The 27,893-nt window shown below is 45.2% G+C and overlaps 4 protein-coding genes and 3 non-coding genes across 7 annotated transcripts in view; 4 read left to right on the top strand and 3 right to left on the bottom strand.

Annotated features, from left to right (window-relative positions):
- The window catches only part of LOC137915608 (major facilitator superfamily domain-containing protein 4A-like), a 47,690-nt gene extending 43,858 nt beyond the window's left edge, over positions 1 to 3,832 (top strand). Inside the window, exons 7-10 of the mRNA XM_068758805.1 lie at positions 2,201 to 2,348; positions 2,878 to 2,948; positions 3,047 to 3,167; positions 3,444 to 3,832. Of these exons, the coding sequence (XP_068614906.1) occupies positions 2,201 to 2,348; positions 2,878 to 2,948; positions 3,047 to 3,167; positions 3,444 to 3,496 (393 nt within the window). The 3' untranslated portion in view covers positions 3,497 to 3,832. The remainder of the gene's footprint in view (positions 1 to 2,200; positions 2,349 to 2,877; positions 2,949 to 3,046; positions 3,168 to 3,443) is intronic.
- Positions 70 to 142, top strand: trnaf-gaa (transfer RNA phenylalanine (anticodon GAA)). The gene has a single exon. It is a non-coding gene; the product is annotated as a tRNA-Phe (tRNA).
- trnaf-gaa (transfer RNA phenylalanine (anticodon GAA)) lies at positions 1,164 to 1,236 on the top strand. Its single transcript has one exon. It is a non-coding gene; the product is annotated as a tRNA-Phe (tRNA).
- Positions 1,528 to 1,600, top strand: trnaf-gaa (transfer RNA phenylalanine (anticodon GAA)). Its single transcript has one exon. It is a non-coding gene; the product is annotated as a tRNA-Phe (tRNA).
- Positions 3,833 to 6,244: 2,412 nt separating the features above from the next.
- Positions 6,245 to 9,625, bottom strand: LOC137915609 (ETS domain-containing protein Elk-4-like). The gene is made up of 5 exons (XM_068758806.1): positions 9,419 to 9,625; positions 8,016 to 8,732; positions 7,704 to 7,943; positions 6,412 to 6,531; positions 6,245 to 6,343 (listed from the first exon to the last, which is right to left on the bottom strand). Exons 1-5 carry the CDS (start codon positions 9,623 to 9,625, stop codon positions 6,245 to 6,247), a joined length of 1,383 nt encoding a protein of 460 aa, XP_068614907.1.
- A 6,253-nt stretch (positions 9,626 to 15,878) lies between these two features.
- Positions 15,879 to 17,435, bottom strand: LOC137915612 (Krueppel-like factor 15). The gene is made up of 2 exons (XM_068758808.1): positions 16,366 to 17,435; positions 15,879 to 16,047 (listed from the first exon to the last, which is right to left on the bottom strand). Exons 1-2 carry the CDS (start codon positions 17,433 to 17,435, stop codon positions 15,879 to 15,881), a joined length of 1,239 nt encoding a protein of 412 aa, XP_068614909.1.
- Positions 17,436 to 21,438: 4,003 nt separating this feature from the next.
- On the bottom strand, positions 21,439 to 27,753 carry LOC137915610 (solute carrier family 45 member 3-like). The gene is made up of 7 exons (XM_068758807.1): positions 27,594 to 27,753; positions 26,429 to 26,670; positions 25,144 to 25,256; positions 24,236 to 24,702; positions 23,869 to 24,134; positions 23,537 to 23,791; positions 21,439 to 22,234 (listed from the first exon to the last, which is right to left on the bottom strand). The coding sequence occupies exons 1-7, from the start codon at positions 27,751 to 27,753 to the stop codon at positions 22,091 to 22,093; spliced, it is 1,647 nt and encodes a 548-aa protein (XP_068614908.1). The 3' UTR covers positions 21,439 to 22,090.
- Between the last annotated feature and the right edge of the window lie 140 nt (positions 27,754 to 27,893).

Below are 27,893 nucleotides of genomic sequence, written 5' to 3'. Positions count from 1 at the left end.
CTGATCAATTTTCATCTTGTTATCATGACTTTATATTTTTCTTCGGATAGAAAAATATTGAGCAAATCTGCTGAAATAGCTCAGTTGGGAGAGCATTGGACTGAAGATCTAAAGGTCCTTGGTTCAATCCCGAGTTTCAGCAGGAAGAGTCTCTTTTTCAATTTCACTGATATAAGTCTGGTTGATACTTCCAAGTCTGTCAGTGTTGAATGATTCAGAGCTTTCATTTTCCATTGTATCTCACAACTGTAGCAGTTTTAGCTATATCATATATCCCCAGTATTTACTACATATTTCAATTTGAACAAATTAATTTCACATCTTTTCAATTCCCAAGACAAGAGTCCAAAAAAAAGTTCTGAGAACTGATCAATTTTCATCTTGTTATCATGACTTTATATTTTTCTTTGGATAGAAAAACACTGAATGAACGTGCTGAAATAGCTCAGTTGGGAGAGCGTTAGGCTGAAGATCTGAAGGTCCTTGGTTCAATCCTGAGTTTCAGCGGGGAGAGTCTCTTTCTCAATTTCACTGATATAAGTCTGGCTGATACTTCCAAGTCTGTCAGTGTTGAATGATTCAGAGTTTTCATTTTCCATTGTATCTCACAACTGTAGCAGTTTTAACTATATCATATATCCCCAATATTTACTACATATTTCAATTTTAACAAATTCATTTCACATCTTTTCAATTCCCAAGGCAAGAGTCCAAAAAAAAGTTCTGAGAACTGATCAATTTTCATCTTGTTGTAATGACTTTATATTTTTCTTTGGATAGAAAAATATTGAACAAACGTGCTGAAATAGCTCGGTTGGGAGAGCGTTAGGCTGAAGATCTAAAGGTCCTTGGTTCGATCCCGGGTTTCAGCGGGAAGAGTCTCTTTTTCAATTTCACTGATATAAGTCTGGTTGATACTTCCAAGTCTGTCAGTGTTGAATGATTCAGAGCTTTCATTTTCCATTGTATCTCACAACTGTAGCAGTTTTAACTATATCATATATCCCCAATATTTACTACATATTTCAATTTGAACAAATTAATTTCACATCTTTTCAATTCCAAAGACAAGAGTCCAAAACAAGTTTCCAGAACTGATCAATTTTCATCTTGTTATCATGACTTTATATTTTTCTTCGGATAGAAAAATATTGAGCAAATCTGCTGAAATAGCTCAGTTGGGAGAGCGTTAGACTGAAGATCTAAAGGTCCTTGGTTCAATCCCGAGTTTCAGCAGGAAGAGTCTCTTTTTCAATTTCACTGATATAAGTCTGGCTGATACTTCCAAGTCTGTCAGTGTTGAATGATTCAGAGCTTTCATTTTCCATTGTATCTCACAACTGTAGCAGTTTTAACTATATCATATATCCCCAATATTTACTACATATTTCAATTTGAACAAATTAATTTCACATCTTTTCAATTCCAAAGACAAGAGTCCAAAACAAGTTTCCAGAACTGATCAATTTTCATCTTGTTATCATGACTTTATATTTTTCTTCGGATAGAAAAATATTGAGCAAATCTGCTGAAATAGCTCAGTTGGGAGAGCGTTAGACTGAAGATCTAAAGGTCCTTGGTTCAATCCCGAGTTTCAGCAGGAAGAGTCTCTTTTTCAATTTCACTGATATAAGTCTGGCTGATACTTCCAAGTCTGTCAGTGTTGAATGATTCAGAGCTTTCATTTTCCATTGTATCTCACAACTGTAGCAGTTTTAGCTATATCATATATCCCCAATATTTACTACATATTTCAATTTGAACAAATTAATTTCACATCTTTTCAATTCCCAAGACAAGAGTCCAAAACAAGTTTCCAGAACTGATCAATTTTCATCTTGTTATCATGACTTTATATTTTTCCTTGGCTACAAAAATAGTGAGCAAACAGGCTGAAGTGGCTCAGTTGGGAGAGCGTTAGACTGAAGATCTAAAGGTCTTTGGTTCAATCCCGAGTTTCAGTCTGGTTGATACCGCCGAGTTTTGAGAACTCGGCCATTTTTATCTTGCAATCATGACTTTAAATGTTTCTTTGGTTAAAAAAATATCAAAAAATAATATATCTGTCTATCTTTCTTTCTTTGTTATTTTTGCTATTTTTTACTTTGACTCAAAACAAGCAGGTTTACGTCAGTAAATCCAGATGAACTGGTCTGTTACTGGTGAAGCCATCTCACTGACTGATGTGTGTCTCTCTCAGGCGGGGGTCGTACTGGTCAACTGCTTGCTGTTGATCTTCTCCACCAGTTGTGAGTTTCTTTTCATCGGTACTTGTGTAATGGGATTGTGCATCAGCGGTGTGTTCCCCTCCATGGTGGCCTATACCGAGGACATACTGGAATACAAAGGTAACTTTGATGTTGTTTGACGTTACAGCCGCATCATCTTTTATTTTTCATGAATCAAAATTAAAATGAGATTTTTTTAAATTATTTTCAGTTCAAGTAAAAATATCTTGAATGTAAAATCTAATTTACTGGGCCATCCCATAGATCAGAGGCTTGTGCGACCGGTAGATTTACAAAAACCAGGATACTTATAAGATCCTTATTTTATGAAGATGGGCCAAATGTCAGACTACCACCTATAGTGGATTTAGACCGACTAATGATCAGAACTTATCTTTGGTCCTGCTGCCTTTCCGAACTGCCCAACGAGAGTGTCCTTTATCGTCTTTAAAACGGGTTGGATTTACTTGCGTTCGCTGAGATTGTAGTCTTTTTCTTTTTCAGTGCACAAATATTAGATTTCCAGGGGCAGAGAACGTTTCTGAATGCATGTTTTGAACATAAAATATCATAAAGACTCACATTCCGATATGATAAAGTACCGGTTTTAAGTGGAAAGAAACACAATGCACCCCTTTGTTTGTTTCAGGTTGTGCCACAACTGTCTTGGTAAGCTGCGCCAGTTTAGGAGAGATGCTGATGCAACTTCTCGTTGGATCGGTAAGATCTTCTTTGTTTGCATTCTTTCCTGTTCAGATTGCAAAATTGTTTGATATCAGGAACCCACAGCAAGCGTGTGTTGTAATCTTTCCCCACAGGTAATCAACAGTCACGGCAGCTACGCTTTCCAGTTGTGTTGTGCGATGGTGTCGTTTATCTGCTTCAGCTTGTTCCTGCTCTTCCTGTATTCTGCACACCTTCACAAGAAGTACCAGACAAGTACACACAACATCTCTGGCTACGCCATGCCACATAGATGCACGATAACACAAAATTCTGTAAAAATAAAATAAAAAGGATTTATAAAAAGAAATAAACAATTGCTGCAGCTATTTTTTGCTGTGTCGCCAGTTTAACTTCAGATACCGTAAAACCTCAGGATGGGGGTTATTTTTTAGATTTGCTATTAATCATTAAACTAAAATTAGCACATGTAAAAAAAAAAATTTGAACACATAATTGCCCTCAATGTAAAATACACTGTTTCCTTCTCAGATTTAATTAAAGGCACGGAAATGGAGGAGAAGCCAAAGAGAGAAAGCTCCTGATCCGAGGTCTGGAAGGAGGGCGGCCGGAGGAAACAAATCGCCTTTGCTTAAGGCTGATGAAGGATCCTGGGAAGACAAGTCCCTACCTCTACGCCGGAACAAGAGTGGCTTCTTCCTCCTATTGCACTTTGTTTTAAAGTCTGCTTTCGCTTCTTTAGAATCAGCTCAATAGATGGCCCGTGCTTGACTTCACATTTGGAACACATCTCTTGAAGCGTAACACTGAAAAGACTTTCAAATGACAAAGTGCTGCCTTTTTCCAGTGTGGACATAAATGGTGGTAAAATGGTCAGTTTGGTTGCAGCGGACGCTTGATGTGATTGAATGATTTATGAGAAATAAACAATTGTAATTTTTCTATGTAGATAACGTGAATGACTGATTGACAGGGTGATTTGGCACTTTGGGATTTTTATTTGCTGGAATATTCCAGAAAATTATTCACATTACAATCCATACATTCTGTAAATCCGTCTGTCATTAGAATTCATCTCTTCAAAGTCCAACGGTCCTTAATTTTGGAAGCTGTGGTTCATTTTACTTTTTTAGTTACAATGCTCGCCAGGTCGCGGAATATTGCGCCAATCAATCCGATTGAGGGAGGGAATTCCAGCGGGAATGCGACACTAGCGCTGAATGTCGTTGGACGACAATGGCAGCCTAAATCACACCATTTTGTTGCATCATCTTCCTTTCAGGATGCAGGAAGGATGCATATGTAATAAAACGGACAAAAAAAACACAGAAATGGATGGATTTGTGGAACATTGTCTCGCCTGAAAGTTGTCTGGGATTGCCAAATTACAATTCATTTTAAATTACATATTTGTAAAAGATTGAATTGATCTTAATAAAAAATACAAAGTGCATAATTTTATCCTCCCTTTGGGAAAAGCAAATGTCAATTTCATCAAACAGGAAATGCGAGTCATAGAAAACTGGAAAGAATCCAATACTACAGGAACCCCAGAAGTGCAAACGTTCCAATACGACATCTGCGTGTACAATATCACCACTGTACGAAAAACATTTTACACACAAGACAAGATTTAGATCTCTCACCATAAGGCGTCGATTATGGAAAAACAAGGTAAACCGTCGCGGGAAAGTCACCTCCCAAATGCACAAGAGGAAAACAACAAGGAATAAATGCACGGAAGATAAATCGGAGAACCCCAAAAATAGCGAACATCTAAGAATCTGGTTGTTACAAAAATATAAATGAATCTTAAAAGTCTTTAATGTTAAAGGTAAAAAGAACAGGGATTACACAAAGAAATATACACACATATATATGTACACAATGTTTGAGTAAATATGTCATCACAAATATTTCCAAGCAGGTAGGAAAGAGACACGGCTGGAATATAAAGAATTGCTCTTATATAGATTTTATATAATATAGCTTTAAAATCTAGAACTCCGTCCATTTGTGGGAGGAAAACCTGGGCTTAGGTGTTGTAAGGCACCGTGAACCGTGATGGACTACAGGCTGGGGGGGGGCTGCCCCCCCCCCAAACGATATATGCTGGTCATCCATCCCTGGGTTATAAAGTGACACTTATCCGAGTGTCATGTAAACATGTGTGTTGTATGATATCCCCATGTAAGAGCGTAGGATCAACCGGGGGGGGGGGGGGGGGGGGTCTTCCTGGAGTCTGCCTCAGACCTATGGCTTCAGATTCACAGCAGGTGTAAACCTATCGAGGCGAGTCTTTTGGAGGAGCGGGTTCGAGGGCGAGGAAAGTGCTTCCATTCTCCGGGAGGTTCTTACAGTCCTCCGGATTGAATGGTTGGTGTATCTCAGATTGCTAAAGAGAGGCGGACCTTAAGGCTGGACTATCGCATGACTACGAGCAACATCCATCCACATGCATTCATTCATTCATTCACACCAAAGACTCGAGCCGCTGACGACTCGCACACCTTCAGCGTCGATTTGAGTCGCTTCGGAAGGAACCATTTGGGTAGGTTCAAGTTCAAAATGTCCTGTAAGGAATAGTCTGGCAATAAGCGTACCAACGCATCGTTGGACTTCTCGCTGGTCCTGATGCTACGCAAATGCTAAGCTAAGCTAGGCGCGGCCCTGTATTCAGTGCACGGATATGGGAGGGGGTTTTCGTCTTCAAGCTGAACTCTTTACAAGAATGTGAAACAGTGCGTTGTTAAAAATGTCAAACTATTTTTTGGGATTCCTCCCTAATATTTCTTTGACAAAGTTGAGTTTCTTCAAAAAGGGAAACATTTGTGCCGTCAACGCTCCGGGAAACAGTCATGGCTTCACTTTCTTTCAATCACACCTCAAAGCTTGGATTACGTTTCACAATAAGGTAAATGGATATGGCTAAAATCAGGCAACGTCTCTGAGCAGCAAACTCTCAAGCAGGAGAGGCGAGGCTGAGGGCGGAGTTACAGGTTTAAAAAAAGCACAACGAAATATAGGAACGATTCAGTAAGACGCTATCGTCTGTGCGTCCGAGTGTGAATCCGATTGTCGCTGCTGAGAGACCAATCCACACGCAACAACAGTTACCGTGGGAATGCATCCCTCCTCTGAACCGTCATGGCTGAGAATCCCCAAAACGCCAGACAATAGATGGGATAGCATCCTCATTCATCAACACGACGGTTTGTAGTGTGAATTCCGTGGTGGTAAACTTTAAAGGAATGGCAAGGGGGGGTGGAATGGGTTGGAGAAGTCTGGCTGTCTGAGTTCAAATGCTCTGGGGGTGGGGCAGGGTGTTATTCCTATGTCTTCTGGGGGTCTGGGGAAATGGGTCCAGGCGTGTTGGTCCCATCCATACTGTGCATAGGGATCTGGAACTGAGGCGTGAGGACCGACGGGAACTGGAACAGAGCAGAGCGGTTAGGCGTCTTTCATAAAGACAGGCGTATCTTTGTTTTCAGGTACTGACCTGGAACAGGTGAGCTCCCTGGCGCCGTGTGGCCGGGCTGAGCGGGGCGACTGGACTGAGCGTGCTCCAGAAGTGGATGTTGGAGAGCAGCGGACTGGGAGTCAGCAACAGCGTCGGAGTCTATGGAAGACGACGAGACACACATAATGCTTGTTGCAATGAATCAGAGGAATTCGACCAAAAAATTCAAGTTCAAAATGCCTCTGAAGTCGAACAAAAACACGGAGTTCGAACACACAAGTCGAGCGCAGGCGAACCGAACACAAGCGAACGAAGGCGGAGTCTACCCGAGTAGGTTCAGTTTGAGCCAACCTGCCGTGGGACAAAGACTGTGCTCTTATCATGGATCCAAAGAAAGGCAGCAGTGATACTACTAGAAAAGAAAAGAGGAAAGTAGTGAGAGAAACTGTGTGTGGAAGAAGGAAAGAGTCGCCAAATATGAAAATGCTGTTTGTGTCCCGGCTCTTGCTGCAGTGCGCTGTGGAGAAATGGACGATTTAAGACTTTTCTTAAACACAAAAGATGTGATAAAGGAGAAGAGTGGAGAAGCTACTGCTACCGTTAGCAAATCGAGCAGGGAACATTTTCAATGAAGGCAAACACCCGTCCAATGTAACCAACATTAGTTCTTAGTTAAAAAGAAGAGGAACTGCAGAGAAAGATTCATCTGAGCTAAAGCGAAAGAGAAGGAAAACCCCCCGGAGGACAGTTATCAATGGGTTAAAATTACTTTTATTATGTTTGTTTTTAGTATTATTTACACTTTTATGTGTTATCTGTTTAGATACACGTAGTTACATATTAATATAACTGTAGGCACGTAAATGGACATGTATCAGGTGCGTAGGAACTAATTAATCTGCTTTCCATTATTTCTTATGGGAAATGCAGTTTTGGTTTTCAAAGAAATCGGTTTCCGAACAGTATTATTGAACAAATTATGTTCGACAACCTGAGGTTCCTCTGCAGTTTATAAAAACAAGTCTGGAATGACTCTGTGAATGCGTTTATTGGAAGCATTCACAGAATCCTTCCCCAGGTAGTTTAGTGAAGACAAATGAAGATACTGACGCGTCAACCTTCGGGAACTACGTGCAAAAACTCAAAAAGAAAACGTTTCAAGTCAATAAGCTAAAGACGACCGAAGCACAAACGTGAAGCCCATTGATTTCCGAAATCCTTAAGCAGCTTGACTCGTGATCTAAACCAGTGGTCCCCAACCTGCTAATACCCCAAACACACACACACACACACGGCAAGACAAACAGGCGATTAGGGGGACGTGACCTCACCTGCAGCATGGCTGGCGTGAGGGAGGCGGTCGGCAGGGAGGGGCTGCAGACGTTCATGGCGGGGAAGTCGGAGGCGGTGACCAGAAGCTTCGGCGGGTTGATCTGCAGGACCTTCGGAGGCTTGCGGGGCTTCCCTGAGCTCAGAGTGCTGACCGTGGTGCTGCTGCTCACCGAGGACGAGCTGGTCTCTGCGTCCACCAAACTGGCCTCATCTCCTGAGAAACTGACGCCGCTGTCCACCTGGTGGACAAGAGAGCGGATTACATGCGTGTCACAACGCTTCATATGGGGGGGGGGGGGGACGACACTTGCCTTCTCCTGAACATGGGCATCTGTTGGCTGCGAGGATCCGGACTCCATGTCGCTGTCAATCACCAGCTCCTGGGAGGAGTCAGGCATGAAGCTCGGCGACGGGCTGGCGGAGGTCAGGTCTTGAAGGCCAAACGTCGGACCAGACGTGCGGACGTGCTCGAATGCGTAGACGGACCGGGACGCGCTAATGTCTCCGGTGCTCTGGGGTGGCGTCTGCAACGCATCCAGGTGGGTGGACATGGGGGTCACCGTGCCGACCTGAGGAGCTGGTGCTGGCTTCGTGGGGGTGTTTCCAAACTTGATGACAGACGGCAGAGCAGTCGGTTGCTGCGGCTCCCGGCTCCTGGCCGAGGCGGTGAGGCCTCTCTTGTCGGCCATCTTTTCTGCCGGGTTCTCCATTGTAATGGACTTGAAGAGCTGCCGGCCGTTTTGCAGCGAGTTGAGGGTGAAGGAGGTGTAAAGGCCGGAGTGGATGTAGTCGTTGCGGTTCGACTGCTTGGAGCTGGAGCCCAGAGCCGCTGCGCTTCCTCCCCCCTTGCTGAGGTCACCGGACTCGACCTCCTGCAGGGAGCCGTCTCCCCTCTTTGAAAGGGAAGGGTCGACCCCACCGCCCACCCCCCCACCTTCTGTTCTGGTGTCGACGCCGCCTTTCAGGATGTCGGGATAGGACACGAAGCGATAGACGAACTTCTGACCGTTTACTTTCTTTATGATGTTCTGTAAGAAAAAAAAGCAATTGCCATAAAAAATAAATCAGTTTATAGCGTAGCTCATCGTAATGAATTAAATGTACGTCACTGAACTGGCATCCCAGCAGTCCTAAATATACTCTAGGTTTACACATGTGACTATTTAATTTCAATTACTATTTCAAACAAAAGATAAAGTGGCGATTAATTACTTTGTGAAAGCAAATCCCAAGCTTTAATAAAGAGTGATCGGGTTTGAAGAGCGACGATAAACTAATTAAACACAGATAAACAGAATTACATGCAAACGTTTTAGATAAACAGAATTACATGCAAACGTTTTAGAAAAGCACATTTAATGCGTTTTCTATCCTCGTCGTTGACGGCCGGCCATGGGACTCCCCGTTTAGACTGTTTTTGGTGTTTTTTCACAATTTCATTGTCCTTCAAAGGACAATAACAATAAGATATTTATTTTCTTCTTCTATTCCATCGTTCTTTTTCTTGTTATCGGCCATTTTGAAGTGGACGCTGAACGAACGCGTCAGGCTTTCTGATGGAGACGACGAGGCTGGGGAGTGTGAGAAAAATCACACGTGGGGCAAACATTTGGCTGATTATTAACGAAACATTTTGGTCTTTCAGCGCTCCTTGTGAAGCATAAAGCAGCGACGCACTCTTTAGCGTCCTCTGGGCATCCGGCGATGCTCTTACCTTGTCGTAGTAGTATCTGAGAGCCCTGCTGAGCTTGTCATAGTTCATGTTGGGCTTATTTTTACGGGCTCCCCACATCCGCGCCACCTCCTCGGCCTGCAGCAGTTTGAACTCTCCCTCCTCATTGGTCCAGCAGATCAGTTGTTCGTTACTGGGGTCCAATAAGAGCTGGAGAAGGAACTGCCACAGGGTGACAGAGTTGTCCATGTCTCTCACTGGAGGTGAAACACACACACAAGAAAACCAGACGTCATGGGCTAGGAAAAACAATAAACATCATACGTGCAGGAACAGCAGCACGAAGAAGCAAATATTCTGCTCTCAACAATACGAGACAGCGCTATAGTTTAACACAATCTGAGACGTATTTCTCCTGATTGGACGACAGAGTTAAGCGACACCGTAACAGGGAGCTCTCCATACTTTACCTGAGCTGCATGGATGTAACACTTCAAACATGGAGGATCCAGATTTTCGTTTGGACAAACACCAAATTGCACACGTTCTTTAAAAAGCCAAAGAAACGGCCTGCTGCGCGCGCCGGGGCGTCTCAAAGGCAGAGACGTGGTGTCCATTTTGTAAAGGTAAATTTAACAGCTGCACGCTTGGATGTCTTGATTGCAACCCTTCCTGTCCATCATTTTGGCAGGGCACCACCAAAGGGTTACGAGATTATAAATCGTCCAACGACGAAATCACATTTTTATCAAGATTAATGATTGGTTTGATGGTTATTCAAGAAACGGTGCATGTAGTTTAAAAAAAACAGGTCAAAAACTAATTAATGAGGAATATGCATATGAAATAGATCATTTAGGACAGGAACCTTGGAAATCATGGCATGTCTGACATGGATGATTGCAGCAAGGACAGGTGGGGGACATCAGGCTGCCTTAGTGTGACCGTAGGGCGCGGAGTCCATTCCTCATAATCCACTCACATGTAATAAATGTCATCACGTGACTTGTGTAGAAACCAAAACAGTCAGCAAGCGTGTTCTGTGTAAGCTTCTTATTGGGACGAGTACCCCCCCCCCCCCCGACCACACACACACACACACACACGTGGACAACACAAGCCTCTCTGGACCTGTCACAGTAAACCTGCTGATACCAGGGCAAAAAAATAGGGCAGTGTCAAAACTGCTGGCAGAGAGGGAAGATTAGAGATGTGTGTTGTGTAACGCCTAACATTAGCAGCGAATGCTATCTACTGAGCTAACGTGAGGGAGAGCATGTCAGCTCTGCAACGGTTATTCGCGACCCATAAACGCTCAGACTGTCTGGTTTCCATTGTCCGACAGACAGGCACCCAAACACTGCAAAATAAAAGACCACTTGTTGATGGAAAACGTAGTTTGAAGAAAAGTCGCCACAGGTTTAAAGTCGTTCCCCGACAGGATAAAGTCGCAGCGCCTAGCTCAATGCTACGGTCATGTTTAGCTAATGCGTATCGCAAACAAATCAAAACATTAGCTTTAGTTTGCTAACTGTGAGTTAGCTGCTAGCTACCTTCGCGTTAGCTTGTGCGCTAACGTTACCTCACTCGTAGAGCCCGCTGAATTTCTGAGTCGTCGAGTCGCGTCGAAATATTCCCAAAACATTGCTGGAGAAATGTTTTATCGTTCCATAACTCTGGGAAGAAGTTTCAAACGGAATGCCGAGGAAATACCTGAGCATAAATTATATTAAACTGCATTCGGATTTTACTGACGATATATCCTTTGAACAGGAAAAATGTTGCGTTCGGGAACCTCGTACAACCGCGTTTTTCGAGTGTAGGAGTGACAGCGTTTCCTCGCCAGACAGTGTAATGATTTATGTGTGCGGGAAATAGTGGTTTTGATTTGTACTTTTAGGGTCATACAATTTGTTAGAAATATTATCGTTATAATTATTGCTTTTATTTATGTAGTTATAGCCCCAAAATATGTCAATCTGATGAGAACTGAACGTTTTCTAAAGGTTTCTCGGGAAAAATTACAAAAAAAACACAATCTCACGATCTCTGCAGCTTCACACGTTTATGCTAAGCTGTTAATATATCTGTCTTGAACTTTCAAAGTCAGAGCAACCAACCAGTAAAAAAAATTTAACTTGATAAATACCCAGTTCTCCTGAAGATTTGAATGCATCATTTGAGTCGCGCTGAGATCACTTCCTCTTTTGTTTCGCTGGTTGCTTGTTTCTTACTGTGTTGAAACTAATTATTATATTTGGCATTCATTTTAAATTAACGTGATCATTCAAGACCTTTAAAATATGGATTACTGTATACCCTTTAAATGCACTCAGAACAACATTATATTTATGGACGTGTGTCCATTATACCTGAACATGTTTCCTAAATGGGTTAAAATCGACCAATAAAAATAAAGGGAAATATGAGTTATATGTTTATCACTGGGGCTATGAAGTTCCTGCAGTATCACTGTGAGCTATTTAAACTTCATTCAAGTTGTAATGTTGTAGTTATGATTTTAGAAGTCTTTACATGAAAGCAGCAAGCAGTCTTAGTAACAGGTTTTTGTTTTGTTTTTTAAAGCATTGAAACTGCAGAAAAGCAGTAAAGTTTGATCACCATTATTCCAAAATAACAAGTTGAAAGATGCTTTGTAGAGTCGGGAGGATTTATAAAGTTGGGTAGCATTCCTCTGTGGTTTGTCCTGCGAGCAGTTTAGTCTAAAATGACATATAATCACTCGAGCCATTGTTGTAACAATAATGACATTCAACTGAACGGATTTTCAACGTCTGCTTTTCTGTTCATGCATGTATTCAGTTTATTGTTTCAACTCAAACACACTTTATAAATACTTCATAGAGGTTTTTAATCTGTCGGTAAAGGAATCGTTCTCGGTTTTATTGCTTTAGGGGGCTTTGAACTTGTCACACTCACTGATCAGCCGAGATGAACTGCTTTTCAAAGGCAGCTTTGTTCTTCTTTAAGCACCTGCAAGACTTTCTTGGTTGCACAAGATGTCATTACATCCTCACGTCATGACCCCTGGCCATAGAGCAGCTCGACAAGAATCTGCAGGACACGGAAAATCGGATGCTTTTTTTCTGACCACAACACGCTGGATTAGCAAGATCCTCCTAGATTGTGAAAGAGCATAGCACCAAAAAAAGGCAGGTAAGCATGGACAGCGTGACGTTACACCCTGATATCCCTGCAGATGAAGCTGCAGCTCCCTCTAAAACTATAGATACAATAAATGTAGGACAATTATTTGTAGTGTGAATCACAATATAGGGAGGCTGAGGACCTTGGCCGAGGTCTGCGCTCTCCGAGTGCTTTTGTAGTTACCCTCGCCGAAGGGGAGGCGAGGGTATTGCAATTGGGTCCGTCTCTTTGTTCTCAAAAACTTACAACCCAATCGACTTGACATTTTTACACAAGCAAGGTTCTGCCCATGGCTCGGTCCTCCCCGAGAATGGCGTTGATCCGGATATGGATCCAGATTCTAGAATTATTTTTACATCTGGAATTGTGCCTGTGTTGTAACATGGGAGTGTCACTTTAAGAGGGAGGGACACAAATGGCATGATTGGAAAAAGAGTCCAGAAGGTGTGTTGTAGTACGCAGGAGACAAAAATATTACTTGACGTTACTGAACCGAGGACTGTAATTAAAAGTTTCCAAACGAAGATGAACGTGAGTCCAGTCGTTCATTTCATTTCAGGGGTGCAACATAAAAGTTTTATCTTTTACAATCTCTGACTGTTTTTCTAGTTTACGATGCATCAACGCACCTGAGGAATTTAAACATGCAATGTTCATTCTTTAGATATATATATATTTCATTTCATTTCATTTTCTAACCGCTTATTCCGTTATCGGGTCGCGGGCCAAGCTGGAGCCAATCCCAGCAGTCAATGGGCGAGAGGCAGGGGACACCCTGGACAAGCCGCCAGTTCATCGCAGGGCAACACAGAGACAGACAACCAGCCACACACACACTCACACCTACGGACAATTTAGTGCCACCAATCAGCCTAGGCTGCATGTCTTTGGTGGTGGGAGGAAGCCGGAGAACCCGGAGAGAACCCACGCAGACACGGGGAGAACATGCAAACTCCTCACAGAACGGCCACAAGCCGGAGACGAACCTGCGACCATCTCGCTGTGAGGCAACAGTGCTTATATATATATATATATAAACTATTAAAACTGATGCTACATCCTTCTATATTTACACATGGTTAAATGTTTGGGATCTTTTGCTTGCATTTGACTGATTTTTGTGAACCTTTTTGAAACATACAAATAGCTGAGAATGCACCAGCTGGGATAAGGTCAAGGAAACCTGGAGCAAGTTCCTAATACTGCTGAACATGAGGTTGATGTTCTCCATCCGAAACAAGGTGCAAGAGGTCCCTGGAAACTACCGCAATGTTATTACTGGCGTTATTACAGGACCCAAGTTACTAACGCCGAGTCAATTTGTAGTTCAAAACCATCAAAGTGTCTCCTTTTCAGAGCAGCCCTGTTCAACACACACAAACCAAATCACAACAAATGAGTCAGTTGGTTATTTAGAAACAAAAAAATGTGATTTTATTTCTGAAATATAGGAAAATAGCATTTGTTTTTGTAATAAAAAAACCTTATTATTACAGCCTGTGTTCAACCTGGCACAGCGGCAGGACTGAGAACGAAAGAGAGGAGAGAGCGAGAGAGAGAATGGGGTGATTAGAGAATAAAGGTCTGGATGTAGGTCAGTAGGAACAGCCTGGGGAGGCTCAGACAGATAAACACGTCTGCCCGTCTGTCTGCCTGTCTATCTGCCCGTCTGTCTGCCTGCCTCAGCTCGGTTTCTTCAGCAGCTAAAGAGGCACAGAGCAGGAGTCCGTTGCTACATGCAGAAGCGCTCTTCGTCGCAAGTTTCTCCAAAAGCACCAGAACGGTTTTGTACTTTCAAAAATAAGTGTGCGCCGGTTCAACAAGAGACAATCCAGTTAAAAAGAAGTGCATCATGGGAAGCACTGGCGGATCTGCAAGCACCAAAGTACCGAGATCAAAGAACAATTGGTTATATTGTGACAGTACTGCGAATTACAGTCGAACCTTTCTCGGATAATACGGCCATTAGTAATTTCTTTTTTTTTTAAGGTTCCAATACATTTTATGGAACCACCAAAAAAAGGAAAAAAACAATCATTTCAGAAATTTCCAAAAACACAAGTGCACTTGAGACCAGCGGGACTCGGCGTAATGGTTCGTGAAATCCCAGGTCATCATCAGTCGGGCGTTTCACGGACTCGTAGCCCGACAATCGAGCTCGCGTGACAGACCAGCAACCTTTCCAGAAATGTGACTGAATAGCTTAATGCACTGATTAAAAATCCTGTGATAAAAAACAACAACAACACACACACACACATCTGTACAAAGGCTAAAAGCTGTACATATTAAACCGAGTACCGCTTGCACGGATCATGGACAGATGTTAGCTGCCTCTCCAGCCGCTTGTCTTGTTAGCTTTTCTTGCTGCTATGACCAAGAGAGAAATGTTTTTTTTTTTACAGGAAACTGCTTTCATGACAAAGAGCAGTGTTTTGCACCGTTAGAATACAACAACAAAAAAGAAAAGCAGACCGAGTGGATTTAAAAGCCACATAACTCGGCCGCACGCGATGATATCAAACAACTTTCATCGAGTAGCACATAGCCTTCGCCGTAACACACAAAGCATGGATCCAGCGAGGTCATGTGATACGGGCAAAGGCATTGATTGAACTTATGGGATGCCGGGGGCCCACAGGTCAAAACAGGGAGGACTGTGATTGGACGAAGGCAATAAAGGCCGGGATTGGATGCGAAAGAAAAAGTCTTTCTTGGCTCGGACGAAACGTCAACAAAAACCACGAGTCGAGTCTCGCAATGACGTCGTCATGAGAACAGCCACTCTGAAGAGTCTTTGGATCCGGATTTCACGCCACATTAAAAAGTGCATTCCGACTCTTGCGATTTAGAGCGCATGATACAAAGTGTGACAAAATCGCCCCCACGTGAGCAACGTATAAAAAACGTCGGGAAGCTTCACGCTTATGGACCCCTTTGGCTTTGAGAAGGAAGTGCGATCACACGAGTAGAAAGGAGATTAGAGCGTCGCCGACGCTCCGATGGCGGCTACGGCGTAGCTCGGGAGCAGGGACGGTAGTGCAAACGGGGAATGCAAGCGAGGCCTCTAAGACTCGCTCCCGCGATGCGTTTGGTCTCGTGTGTCTTTAAAGGACAGGAAGTCCACTTTCAGCTGGTTTTCCTGAGGTGGCTGTTCATTCGGAAGGACCGGTGAAAGACAAGCAGCAGGGGGGAGGAAAGGGGAGGAAGCCGCGATGGGGCGACAGCAGCCAGCCCTCACATGTCTCAGAGTTCTGCTAGCAAATCGCCCAAAGTCCAGAGGGTGTCCCAGACGCCGCTGCTCCAGGATCGGGTTTCGGGCCGGCCGACGGCGTCACACGGCAGATCTGTTCACCCTGCCGGGCGTGGAGCTTCTGTGCACCTTGGTGTGTTTGGATAGGTGGTCACTGCGGGCGAACTTCTTCTCACACAGCGGACACTCGTAGGGCTTGATGCCGGAGTGGGAGCGGCGGTGGCGAGACAGTTCGTCAGATCGGGAGAACCTGGCAACACAAGAGCAGACGGGTGGAATAAGGAACTCAAAGGAAAGCAGGGTCTTCATTGTGGAGTTATTGGGGGGTGGGGGGGTGGGGGGGGTGATTTGTAACAATTATAACTTCCATTTCCACGCGATAAAAGTCTTGCAGCGCTACGCACGCCTTGATGAAGTCACGGTTGGTAAAGCGGTCGAGTTACTCGATGACGGTCGGACGCTGATGCCAGCCTAACGGACACGCGGCTTCGGGATCTGACCGGCTGCGCGAGCAGATTCTGATCCCGCCATTCTGATCCCGATCTTTACCGCCAGGCGAGTCACGTACCTCCAGCCACATTCAGGCCAGCCGCACGTGTAGGGCTTCTCTCCCGTGTGGCGCCGGAAGTGGGCCTTCAGATGGCTGCTTTTGGTGTACATCTTCCCACAGCCTGGGTGGGAGCACTTGTGGACCCTCTCTGTAGGTGGCACTCTGTTCGCCCGGGGGGGTGCAACAGCCTTCAACACGCCGTTGCCCTGGTCCCCAATCCCAGTCACGCCCGTGATCTCCAGAGTCGTCATGGCAATGGGCAGCGGGGCGATCTTCACGTACTTCTGGTCAGCTGACTTGGCATCGCCGCTGCCTAACGAGAGCAAGGTGGCGGGGGCGGCGGGCACCTGTGGAGCCAGCAGGGCGACATTCTGCCCTGCCCCACCCTGGAGCCCCATGACCAGATGAGTCAGCCAAATGCCACTTTGGGCGCCAGGAGGCGATCCCGTTTGGGTCTGAGGCCGAGCCAGATGTATCGGCTGAAGCTGGAGAACCAGCGGACCCCCCAGCAGCATGGGCGGGGCTGAGGTGGATGGTGAAGGGCTAACTTCAGAAGAAGGGGGCGGTTCATCTGGGCGGCGACTCTCCCGTTTGCCCGGAGGGGCGATTGGGCTTAAACTTGTCCCGAGGTCACCGCAAGTCTCCGAGGAAGCAGCAGGAGTTGCCGTGGAGGATGAGGAGGCACTGCAAGGCAGAGGGGAGGCCTCCTCCTTCGGGATCAGTAGCTCCTCTTTCACCAGTTCCATTTTCCCCCTCAAGAACTCCTCTATGTCCTCCAGGGTTGGGGAGAACGGGGAAGAGGGCTGGAAAGGGAAATCTGGCAGGCGAGGCCCCTCACTCGTAGCTTCCTCTTCTCCCTCCGCTCCAAGAAAATCATGCAGCTGTGATTCTTCGTCTTCATCCTCCTCATCTTCCTCCTCCCCGTGGCTGAAGCGGTGCATGATCCCCGGCTCCCCAGCCTCAGGGCTGGAGGCGCAACTTCCCCCCTCGCTGCAGCCTCCGTCCTCCAGGCCGAGGCAGAACAAGCTGCCGCTGTCCCTGAAAAGGTCATTTTCCAAACTCAGCGTTCTGCTGCTGAGAGACACCATTGATCCAGAGGAGGGGATGGCGAGGAAAAACGATCCGGAAGCGGGATCGGGAAAACCTGCAAAGGGAACATTCAGACTGGATTTTACTACCTAGAAGTAGGAGAAAAGTTTTTTTTTTTTTTTTTTTTTACCTCACTGGCCCGTTTCTCGACTTTGACGGGTAAATGTGACAAGAAAGACCATCTTGAAGAGGCCGCTTGATCTCTGAAGTCACGCTATAAGTTTCCGGTCATGTGACGCAAACACACTCTGCAGTTACGTAAAACAAGCACAACGAGATATTCATGTTGACATTTCGATAACTGAGAAACTTTGACATGCAGCTGCGGTTAAAAAAAGATTATCAGATCATTGGGAATTAAATGCCAGCTGATCCTTTCCTGATCCTGCGCTGGCGATGCATCCGGGGTGTGCATAATAAAGTTCAATGTAAATAAGATAAGGTGGGGGAACCAAACATGCGGTCCAACTGAACTAAGCCCCCCCCCCCCGTTTATTACGTGAACGCCGCTTGCCGCCTGCTGTCACACCGTCACGCACGTGTTGCAGCAGGGCCTCGTTCGCGCAGGGCGCAGCCCAACACGGCCCACGATGACGCGCCCATAATCGAATGGCGAGGAAAACCCTCCGCGAGCCAAACGATCGGCACGTCCACGCGATAAAAACAAACGACGCGTGTTCCTAAAAAAAAAACAAAAAAAGGAGGCGCGGCCGCGCAACATGGCAACCCGCGCCCGCGTCGGAATCCGCCGAGTCTCGAGTTTGCTTCTATTTCTATTTATACTTCGTCTCTCCCGATAATCCGAGCCGGAGGATCCCGGGACGTTTTCCGGTTCTGCTCACCTCCTCTGTGTTTCCCGGTGGGGGCTCGGCGGGGCGGAGCGGCACCGTCGACGCGTGGATCTTCGTGCGTCGCGTTATCCCCGCAGCGCGCTCACATCCCGTCCTTGCCACGGGTCCATGTTGGCATTCCTTCTGCCCTTCGTCACGTGATGGCATCGCTGCACAAACTCGGAGGGCACGGGTCCTGTTCGGCGCCTCCCATTGGCCGAGCGCGGCGGAGGCTCGCCCGCGAGGGAAGGATCTGATTGGCTTCCGATCGATAAATTCCGGCTGCCATGCGTTGACGGAGGCGCTGACAGGAACGCAACAGAAACGCCCGTCAGCGCTGCGTCTCCGTCTGCGTTACTTCTTCTTCTTCTTCTTCCGGCTTATCCCATCAGGGGTCCCCACGGGGTTAGGGTCCCTGCGGATCCGGGCTTTTTCTCGAGCTATATGGATATTATTTGCTAAAAAATATTCATTGATTGTCCCACAATCAGTGCTTGGATGACGCGGCCGTTTTCCTGGGATTTAAATCTGCAGCGCGCGCGCGCACACACACACACACAATTCCCTTCACTCATGACATTTAGGGATCGTTTGGATTAACGGACACAACGGTTGTGCGTTTTGATATAATATTTATTAAAGCTTTCCTGCAGGAGGAGTCTGTCATTCTTTTATTGCATTAATTAACGGGACAACTTAATTCATGACAGTATTAAGAAAGTACATTTATCTCACGTCTGAAACAACCCTTGTAAAATTAACAACAAAAGATGGAATGGAATTTTACAGTCATGTGTCCAAGTAACATCCAGAATAGATCAATTACAATTTAGAACCTTTTGATCTTTTCTAGTGATATATATATTTCTTTGATGCTTTGATCAGGGAGGGGCCTGAGATCAAAGCTAGATTGATACTTAATAAGATTGATGTCTATTTATGCATGTGTGTGTATAAACTGAATAAACACATACTGGAGACGAAACAAAACATCACCATTATGGCGAAGACAATGAAATCCATTGCCACGCAGACAGATAGTTTTCCAAAGGTTGGAGTCGAGGATATCAGGCCGTTCATTGACTCGTTCCTTAAATGGATAACAAAGGAACAGTGGGAATTAATGAGATCAGGGCGGTCCGATGCTGCCTTTGACATTGTTTTAGTAGAGTTGCTTTTGAAGATAATATCAAATGTATCGCATGCCACAGTAAAGGAATTTAAGGATAAATATACATCCCTGTCCAAGGAGCAGGTTCAGTTCTGTGTGGGTGACACCATCATCCAGAGCTTTTGCCTAGCTTTAAATATTCCCCACCCAAGCCCGAGCGCGCATTCCAAATATCTGATTGACAACATGTGTACCGAAATTATGAAAGTAGTTAACTCTGCCCTGTCAAACAGCTCAGAGTCTGACGAGCCCGAGTATTTCACCGCATCAAGCTGCACCAACATCATGTTTGGTCATGCAAAAGATATGTTGATGGACTACATAGCCATAACCCCACGTCAACCACATCGTAAGATCAACAGCATATTTGAGAAATATGTTGACGAGGTAGATCCTGACGGAAATTTCCCAGAGATGGTTTGTCGAGAGGTGCAAAGAGAAATCAGGAAGGAACTTAAGGGTATATTACATGCCCTTTTGAATGGCCTGTCACAAACATCATTTGAGACGCTTGAATCTGAAATCTCTCAGGATACCTTACGTACCTCTGACACGATTGTCACAGAAAAGCTTGTGATGTTGGAGGGAGATTTTCCAAAAAGGAGTATCCAACTGTCTTTATTAGACATTCAGAAGATGCTTAAAGATCTTTTCACGAAATTATTTGCCAAAGCCCAAATTTATCACATAGCAGAGCATTTCAAGTTGAAGGAAGACAAGAGAATCCAGCTGACACAATCCGTTCTAAATGTGCTAGAATGTTGGCGCCATGAGCCAGAAATACAGCAAAGTGCCAAACTTAGAGCGAAATATATCAAACTCATCGAAGCCATTATTGCTAATGGCTGCGATCAACGGGTCTGCAGGTCAGACAACGTGTCGGAAAAGGCATGGGAATTTATGGTCCTGATGAATTGGTGGTTGGGAAGCCAGGTTAACTATTACAGTAAGAGAACGGCAAAAAGCGTGATGGCAATTCTTCCAGATGCTGACCCAAGATGTGAGGAGCCACGGAATATGCTGTTAGTCAAAGACTATGTCAGCATGCTCAGCGAACAGATCGTGTGGAGGCTGTGCTTCAAATTGAAGAGATTCCCTTTGAACAAGCGTAGCCTCATAGCTCACCTGTTTGAAATTGTCTGGCCAGAAATCATCTGTGACCACGCTAACGTCAACTTTGACGCCTCCAAAAGGCAACTCAAGGCCATCGTGAAAAAAATGTCCATGGAGTTTGAAAGCCACACATTGGTCTTGGATGCACTGAATAGTGGCGATTGTGAAATTGAAAAACGTATTGTAACGATTGTGAAAGATCACCTGATCAAATAGGGGAAACCCAGGTGCTACTATTTAAGTTAATTTTAAGCCATTAGGAAATAATATTTACATGTAAGATGTTGTAGAGACGTGGAATCCTGTTTATATGTGTTTTCCACCGTTTTTCTAATTTGAAGGTCAGCTTGCTATCGATTGGTGAGAGGCGGGCTACCCCCACCCCCCCGAATGCATCGCCCGGATAGATTTTCCCCAGGAAGCTGAGGAGTATTACACCCCCCCCCCCCCCCCCCATAGTTGGGGGGCATACCCCTTTCCTGAAAAAGGACCCCCCCCCCCCACCAGAAGAGCTGGAGGAGGTGTCCCAAGATAAGTGGTGGAGGCATGAGTTTCAGCAGGGATTTCTGAACTTCCCTGTCCCAGACACCTCCCCCAGCTCTTCCGGGAGGTCCCTTGGCGTTTCCAGGCCCGCCCACATGATCTCCCCAGACACAGAGACCGTGTGGACCATGTTGGCAGCCAGGGGCCAGAGGGTCCTTTTTCAGGAAAGGGGTGTGCTCCAACTACGGGGGGGGGGGGTTATACTCCTCAGCAGAGGTAGCACCTCCCTCAACAGTAAAACACAATAGGCTCGTCTGCCAAGAGGGCAGGGCGCGGCCGCTCACGATCACATAAATAATAAATTGCATGAAACTCAAACAATAACTGACGCCATGAGTGTTGTCATTTTCGAGCACATACGCAGACAATTTATTAACTGATGTTCCATATAGAAGCTGACAGCATAAGGGAGGAGAGACTGCGTCCCTAATTACTTCATCATTATCACTCACCTGTTTAGCATCCCTTTAAAGGGTGGTGCCAGAGGACTGAATGATTTTTTTTTGTTCATCCCTTATAAGTATTGAAAATTCCTTCCAAGGGATGAAATATATACATTCCATTAAATCACATTGTAAAAGTTGAAAACAAAGCTTTTAAAAAAAGTGTAACATTGCACCTTTCTTGATGATGATGAATATATTTATGAGATAAATGTTGGCGTACAAGTACAGTCACACAGTAGAATGTATTACAGTACGAATAAGGTCAGACAACGCATTTCAAAAAAGCCCTTGCGGTCTTGTTTCCTTTGTGCTTTTTATGTACGTTAAACCCCAAAGTCAGTATTTGAATTTCTTAAATTAAATCATGTAAAGTATTTACATACATACTTTGTAATTTAAAACCATGTTGGCTTAATTTTGAGTGACCAGCCCCCCCCAGTACATAAAGCTGCATCATCCTTCATAACTCCCATCAGTTGATACAAACTCAAGTTCATTAAAGGAGCCATTCTTTGAGCTGGATCCTCTGCTGCTGTTTCTATAGGGCTTGGTCAGTGATGGAGGTCCTCGCGACTGTAGATGACCCTGGTGGAGCAGAAGACGGCCACAACGCCGAAGCAGCAGGCAGACGCCATGTAAGCCCGCACACTTTCAGCCATCTCTACGACAAAGCCCATGAACATTGCTGGTAAGATCTGCAGGAGACACAGAATAACAGTTCACACGGACGAGCGGCATCATTTCTGTCTGCCTCTTGCATAAATGGAGCAGCGCGATGCACGAAAGCCTCAAAATGTGGCTTCACAACCAAAATAAAAGTACAAATAAAATCACTTAATTTGGGTTTCATGTAATGTCCAAATCAATTTCTTTGCATTTATATATATTTTTTTATTTGCTCCAGAGTTCGTATGAAGTTATCATGGTCGCAGCGGAAAGAACATGCTTATTCCCACAGTAGCAGTGTTCCTATCAGAGCTGCAATCCCAGAGATTGCCGGCGAGTCCAACAGTCTTTGATTTTAGAATATACATTTTCATTGTGACTACTACTGTACTTTTGGCTTGTTCCCTGAGGGGTCGCCACAGCAATTCAGCCTTCTCCACTTCACCCTGTCCTTTGCATCGTCCTCCCCAACACCAGCCACTCTCATGTCCTCTCTCACTACGTCCGTCCGTCTCCTGGGTCAACCTCTAGCCCTGTTCCCTGGCAGCTCCATCCTCAGCATCCTTCTACTGATATAGTCCATGTCTCTCTGGAAATGTCCAAACCATCAAAGTCTGGTCTCTCTGACCTTGTCTCCAAAATGTCTAACCTTCACTGTCCCTCTTACTGTCTCATTTCTAATCCTATCCAACCTGGTCACTCCCAAGGAAAACCTCAGCATCTTCATCTGCTCCACTTCTAGCTCCGCCTCCTGTCTTCTCCTCAGAGACACTGTCTCTAAGCCGTCCATCATGGCTGGCCTCACCACTGTCTTGTAGACCTTTCCCTTCATCCTCGCTGACACTCTCCTATCACAGAGCACACCTGATACTTTCCCCTGGGATCTTCTCATTTACACACATATACTCTGTTTTATTCCTGCTCACCCTCATTCCTCTCTTTTCTATAGCATAACTCCACTTCTCTAAATTCTCCTCTACCTGCTCCCTGTTCTCACTACAGATCACACCTCATCTGTTTGTCTATCCATCACTATGGTAAACAAAAAAGGGGCTCAGAGCTAATACCTGGTGCATCCCGCCTCTACACTAAACTCCCCTGTACTCTTACTGCACATTTCACTGCTGTCATACATGTCCTGAACTACTCTGACATACTTCGTGCAGTACCATAGTTCCTCTCAAGGCACCCTGTCATAGGTTTTCTCTAGATCTACAAAGAAAGCATGTGGTAATCAGTTCGATCAATACCAATAGGTGATTTGTACCTAGTCGCCGCAGGCATCATAATCAGCTTTGTACTTTCTTTCAGAAATACATTACCCACATTACCTGTGAAAGCAGGTAAGCGCCGTCCAGAAGGGCCATGTCAAAGCCGATCCCTCTCTGTAAGTCTGGAGGGCAGTCTCCATTGCTTTTGTCACCTCCATCCACCAGCAGTGAAGCAAGGTGTGACCCAGCGGGGGATTCCGTCCCAGGCAAAGGTAGTCGATTTGTGCAGCCCTGAGAATTTAGAGGGACTTGACAATTGGAGGCGAGTTTCTTGCCACCCCTTTGCGATCTGGGCTTGGATGAAGGGAAAAACACCTTAAAGAAAGATGGATGAAAGATGAGCAAGAGTGATGGTATTCACTTATTAGTAATGCCTTATTAGATGAACTTACTTGTTTTTCTGAGTGATAGAGACACAACAATGTTCTTGACACGACATGAAAGACACACGTTGAGTATCCTGTCACAGCCATCATGACGATGACCGTCGTCACGTTGTTTGTGAGGCTCGCGATGAGGGTGGCCAACACCGACACCACTGCACCGCTGATGTACACAACCCTGGATCCCAGAAGGGCTACCCAGTAGTGCATTCCCGCCGAGCACAGCACACCCACCACAGACTGCAGGAAGAGACCCACACTGGCCATGCGCACACCTTGACAGACATATAGTGTAGTATTATGTGGTTTCGTGGCAAATGCTTTCAGTAGTTTGAGTTAATTTGGACTAGTAGAGCTAAAAAAACAAAAAGCGTACCTTCTTCAAAGTGTTGCTTTTCCTGCGACTGCGGATCTGCATTGGGTGCTCCATTGTACAATCCCTCCCCCATGAATTCCCCAAAGAAGAGCATGACAGTCATTATCGATGTCCAGTTAAACATGTCCGCCACACACAGTCTCCATATGGCCGTGGGGACATGTGCCATTGCTTTATACGTGCGAGGTAATGCTGACACGCATGCTGATGCATATTGGCTCAGCCTCACAAGGCAACAATGACCAGGCATGATTTCGTTCGGACAGTTTTTGTTCTTCCAGCTTGTTGAAATTCTGCGGGGCACCTTCCTCGATCCCTCTTTGGCTGTGTTCTCCTCTTTGATAAAGACGGTGGTGAGAAAGCAGATGAGACAGAAGATAGTGAGCGTGGCGCAAACGAAGGCCTTCTGCCCCCCCAAGTATGTTGCTATGGGTACGTCGCTCCAATCCACGGCAGGAAGCAAAAACCTGCGTGCAGAATGTAGAAGACAGTGAACAAGGCCGTCTCTCAAAGCAGCAGTCCAAGACGGTTCAAAAGTCAATAAAGATGTGATAATCTTAAAGGCACTTCAATTAGACTGTTTGAATTAGCGGTATCTATTATTGTCAATCCCCACAGATACTTCTATTTTGGGTAGTTGCCCCTGGGACTACGGATGGAAATTGGCCTTTGGCTACAATCTGGCATGTTTATATGTGGCATGTGTCATAATCAAATAAATAAAAAAGTGAAAGAAAACAAATCTGTCATCCCTTCCGACAGATTCAAAGTTAGTCGGCGCTCAAATGAGGAGCTGCTTTACTAATGTCACACAGAAAGAGTAATGGTAGTCTAGGAGCATCAGCCTAACAACGGGCTACTCCATAGGGTAGAGACACCAAACGAGTATCGCGGGGGGGGGCCCTCACCCCAAGCACGCCCCCAGGCTTGTCATCAGGCAATTGACGGCGAACGCTTTGCGGTTCTCTTCTTCCTTCGGGAACAGATCTGACAGCAGCGCCAACAGCAAGGTCAGAGCAGCCTGAGAAGCCAACACAAGTTCTATCAATGACACCGATACCAATCTCACTATGAGGAAGCTGGAATATGATGGGTCTGTAATGTACTATTGATTACTTTGTTTTAACAAAGTACGTTAAGTGTAAATAGTCATGTACGATTGGGGCACAGGGCGCGCTTTCAGACTCGGAGAGGCCATCAGGCGTTCGCGTCATCGAGTTTCACAAGGGCTGAACTTGATCGGTTTATTGACAAGAAGCAGGAGCGATTTAAAATATATATACACCGGTATATATAAACCTCTACAGTTGTTTTATTGTTTTTTTTGAAAGCGATGGATCCCAAAACGGAAAACAAAAGTGTCAAGAAAACTGAAATTGCACTTTTATACTTTTGACTACTATGGAGAAGGAACAAGGCCCTCCTACTATGGAAAGGCTTGTATTGGTTGCCTTGTTTTTCAGATCCTATACCTATACAGGTAGCTGTTTTCTACTGTTTGGACCTGGTTGACCGGTCCAGTTATCACAGTTGTAGATGTTGCTAGGCGGGGTGTCAGGAAGAAGTCAGGAATGCGTTTTTAAATTCCTTTTCCCATTCTCTTTGCTTGTCATTAAGATTAAGCTCCAGATTGTGCGAAGGTATTTCTTTCACGACACACACCGACTTGAAAATGGCGTCGTTGACTCAACAGTTTTACATGCTCATATCTCGACTGAAGGAAAACACTTGCTAACATGTATTTAAATTAATTTGATCACCAAAAAATTCAGCATTTTATTGATCCTTTTGAGAGTTTTTTAGCAGATAGCAGAAGCTCCACGTTTAAAAATCTATCTAACTTGCATTCTCTGTGTTGGACTTGTTCTTCAGGTTGAGCGCCACGCTGCCAAGGCTGCTACGTGGGAATCTCGCAGCTTTATTTTTAGCTCGTTACTTTACCGTAATCTACAACTGTGGTTTTCGGTCCTATTGATTGCTAGAGCTGGGTCCTTCAAATTATTGTTGCAGTTGATTGATCTTTTACGATTGGGTAAAAATAAACTTTTTTTTCCCCACTGTTAAAAATTTCCTCAAATGACAATATTTTACGTAGCTACAGGAAAAGCAGTGAGCTTACGGCGATGCCATCCGGCTGCACTTTCCCGGAGAGGCTAGCTGTCCTAGCTCAAATTAATCCTGACTTTCACTCACCTGTGCACCGACATCCAGCAGACACACAGCTCCAGCCAGCAGGACACGTTCAAACCCATAGGGGTTCTGTGGGGACATCAGCGTAGCGAGGTACCAGGTGTGCGGAATGATCTGCATGCCGAATAAAACTCCCAGGAACAACACCCAGATAAATGGACGCCGACGACCATAGCGGCTTTGCAATGAATCGCTGGCTGAGCCCAGCATGGGGATGAAGACCAAACCTAAGACTGGACTCACCGCTGGCAGAAAGAAGCAGTTTGTTAGATTCATCCCGTTGACCTGTGAGGAATGTAGTAATTGCTGTTTAATCAGCATATTGATCCGATACACCCGTTAGGCGATGGGCTACCTTGATCACGGGCCTGAACAAAGTTGTGAACGAATTTCTGAAAAGTCTTTTGCTTCAACTCAAAAGCAAAAGTGTGGCTTCGAGAAGAGCAATCTCATCTCGGTCACATTTAATACAGCCAAAGGATATCTGGAAATAGCATGAGTTAGTTAGCCACAATCAATGAAGCGTAAGATCCCCAGTTGTCGCCCCGACGGTCAAATGTGATAGTCATGAACTAAAAAGAAGCAGAAACGCTTTGTGAAAATTTCAGGCTTCAGCTTTCTTTGAGAACTAACCAGACCAAATGGGGGGGGGGGGGTTGCAGGCAATTGTTAAACTGTTAAAGTACAGTTTTATTTTTATTTTAAGTCAATCTGCTTTTAAAGTAGTTTGGTCGTAAATTGACCCATGTTAAATCACCGTAGGTATATTATGCTGCGTCATGATTCTGTAAATGAGGAGTAGAAAGAGACAATTTCCTCTCGGTAGAAATCGTGGGTGAGACCGCAGAAACTGTCGTACACTCGATTCGCTCGCTCGCTTTCCGGTATGTCGTAAAAAGACGTCGTAAACCGACCAGTTCGGTCGTCAAGTCGAACTGCCGGAAGCTGACGACTACCTGCATTGACTTTTAGGACAGCGTCTCACCGGCTTCGGCTTCCGGGATGCTAGTCCGCTTCGCTAAGCCAGCCCGCTCTGATGTAGCTCGCTAAAACCGACCCTGACCGCAAATCACAGGAGATCTCTGTAGGCATTGGCCAGTCGTACAGACAAGTCTGTGTTTGAATGTTAAGCAAACTACATGTTGTGACGTATTTCATATCCACTTACCGAGCGCCATAGTCATGGTGTGCTCCTCCAGGCCCGCCTGCAGCAGCAGAGGTGGGATGTAGACAGTCCCTGCAGCGAGGCAGGCCTCCAGGCCACATGTTGGCATGTTGACCAGTATCAACCTCCACACTTGGCCTCCCAGTGGATATTCCAGTCTCATAATTGCTTTATTCACTTTGCAACCTAACCTCTTAAATTATTCAAAATCGCTGAGATTTTATATTTTTGTGATATTCAACTCAACTGTGACATAGAAAAGTTTCCCATTGGGGCGTTGGTAGTTTATCAGCTTTGCAAGGC

This window comes from Brachionichthys hirsutus, unplaced genomic scaffold (assembly GCF_040956055.1).
Source record: "Brachionichthys hirsutus isolate HB-005 unplaced genomic scaffold, CSIRO-AGI_Bhir_v1 contig_835, whole genome shotgun sequence".
Classification (NCBI taxonomy): Eukaryota; Metazoa; Chordata; class Actinopteri; order Lophiiformes; family Brachionichthyidae; genus Brachionichthys; species Brachionichthys hirsutus.
This window is presented reverse-complemented; position numbering and strand designations above follow the sequence as displayed.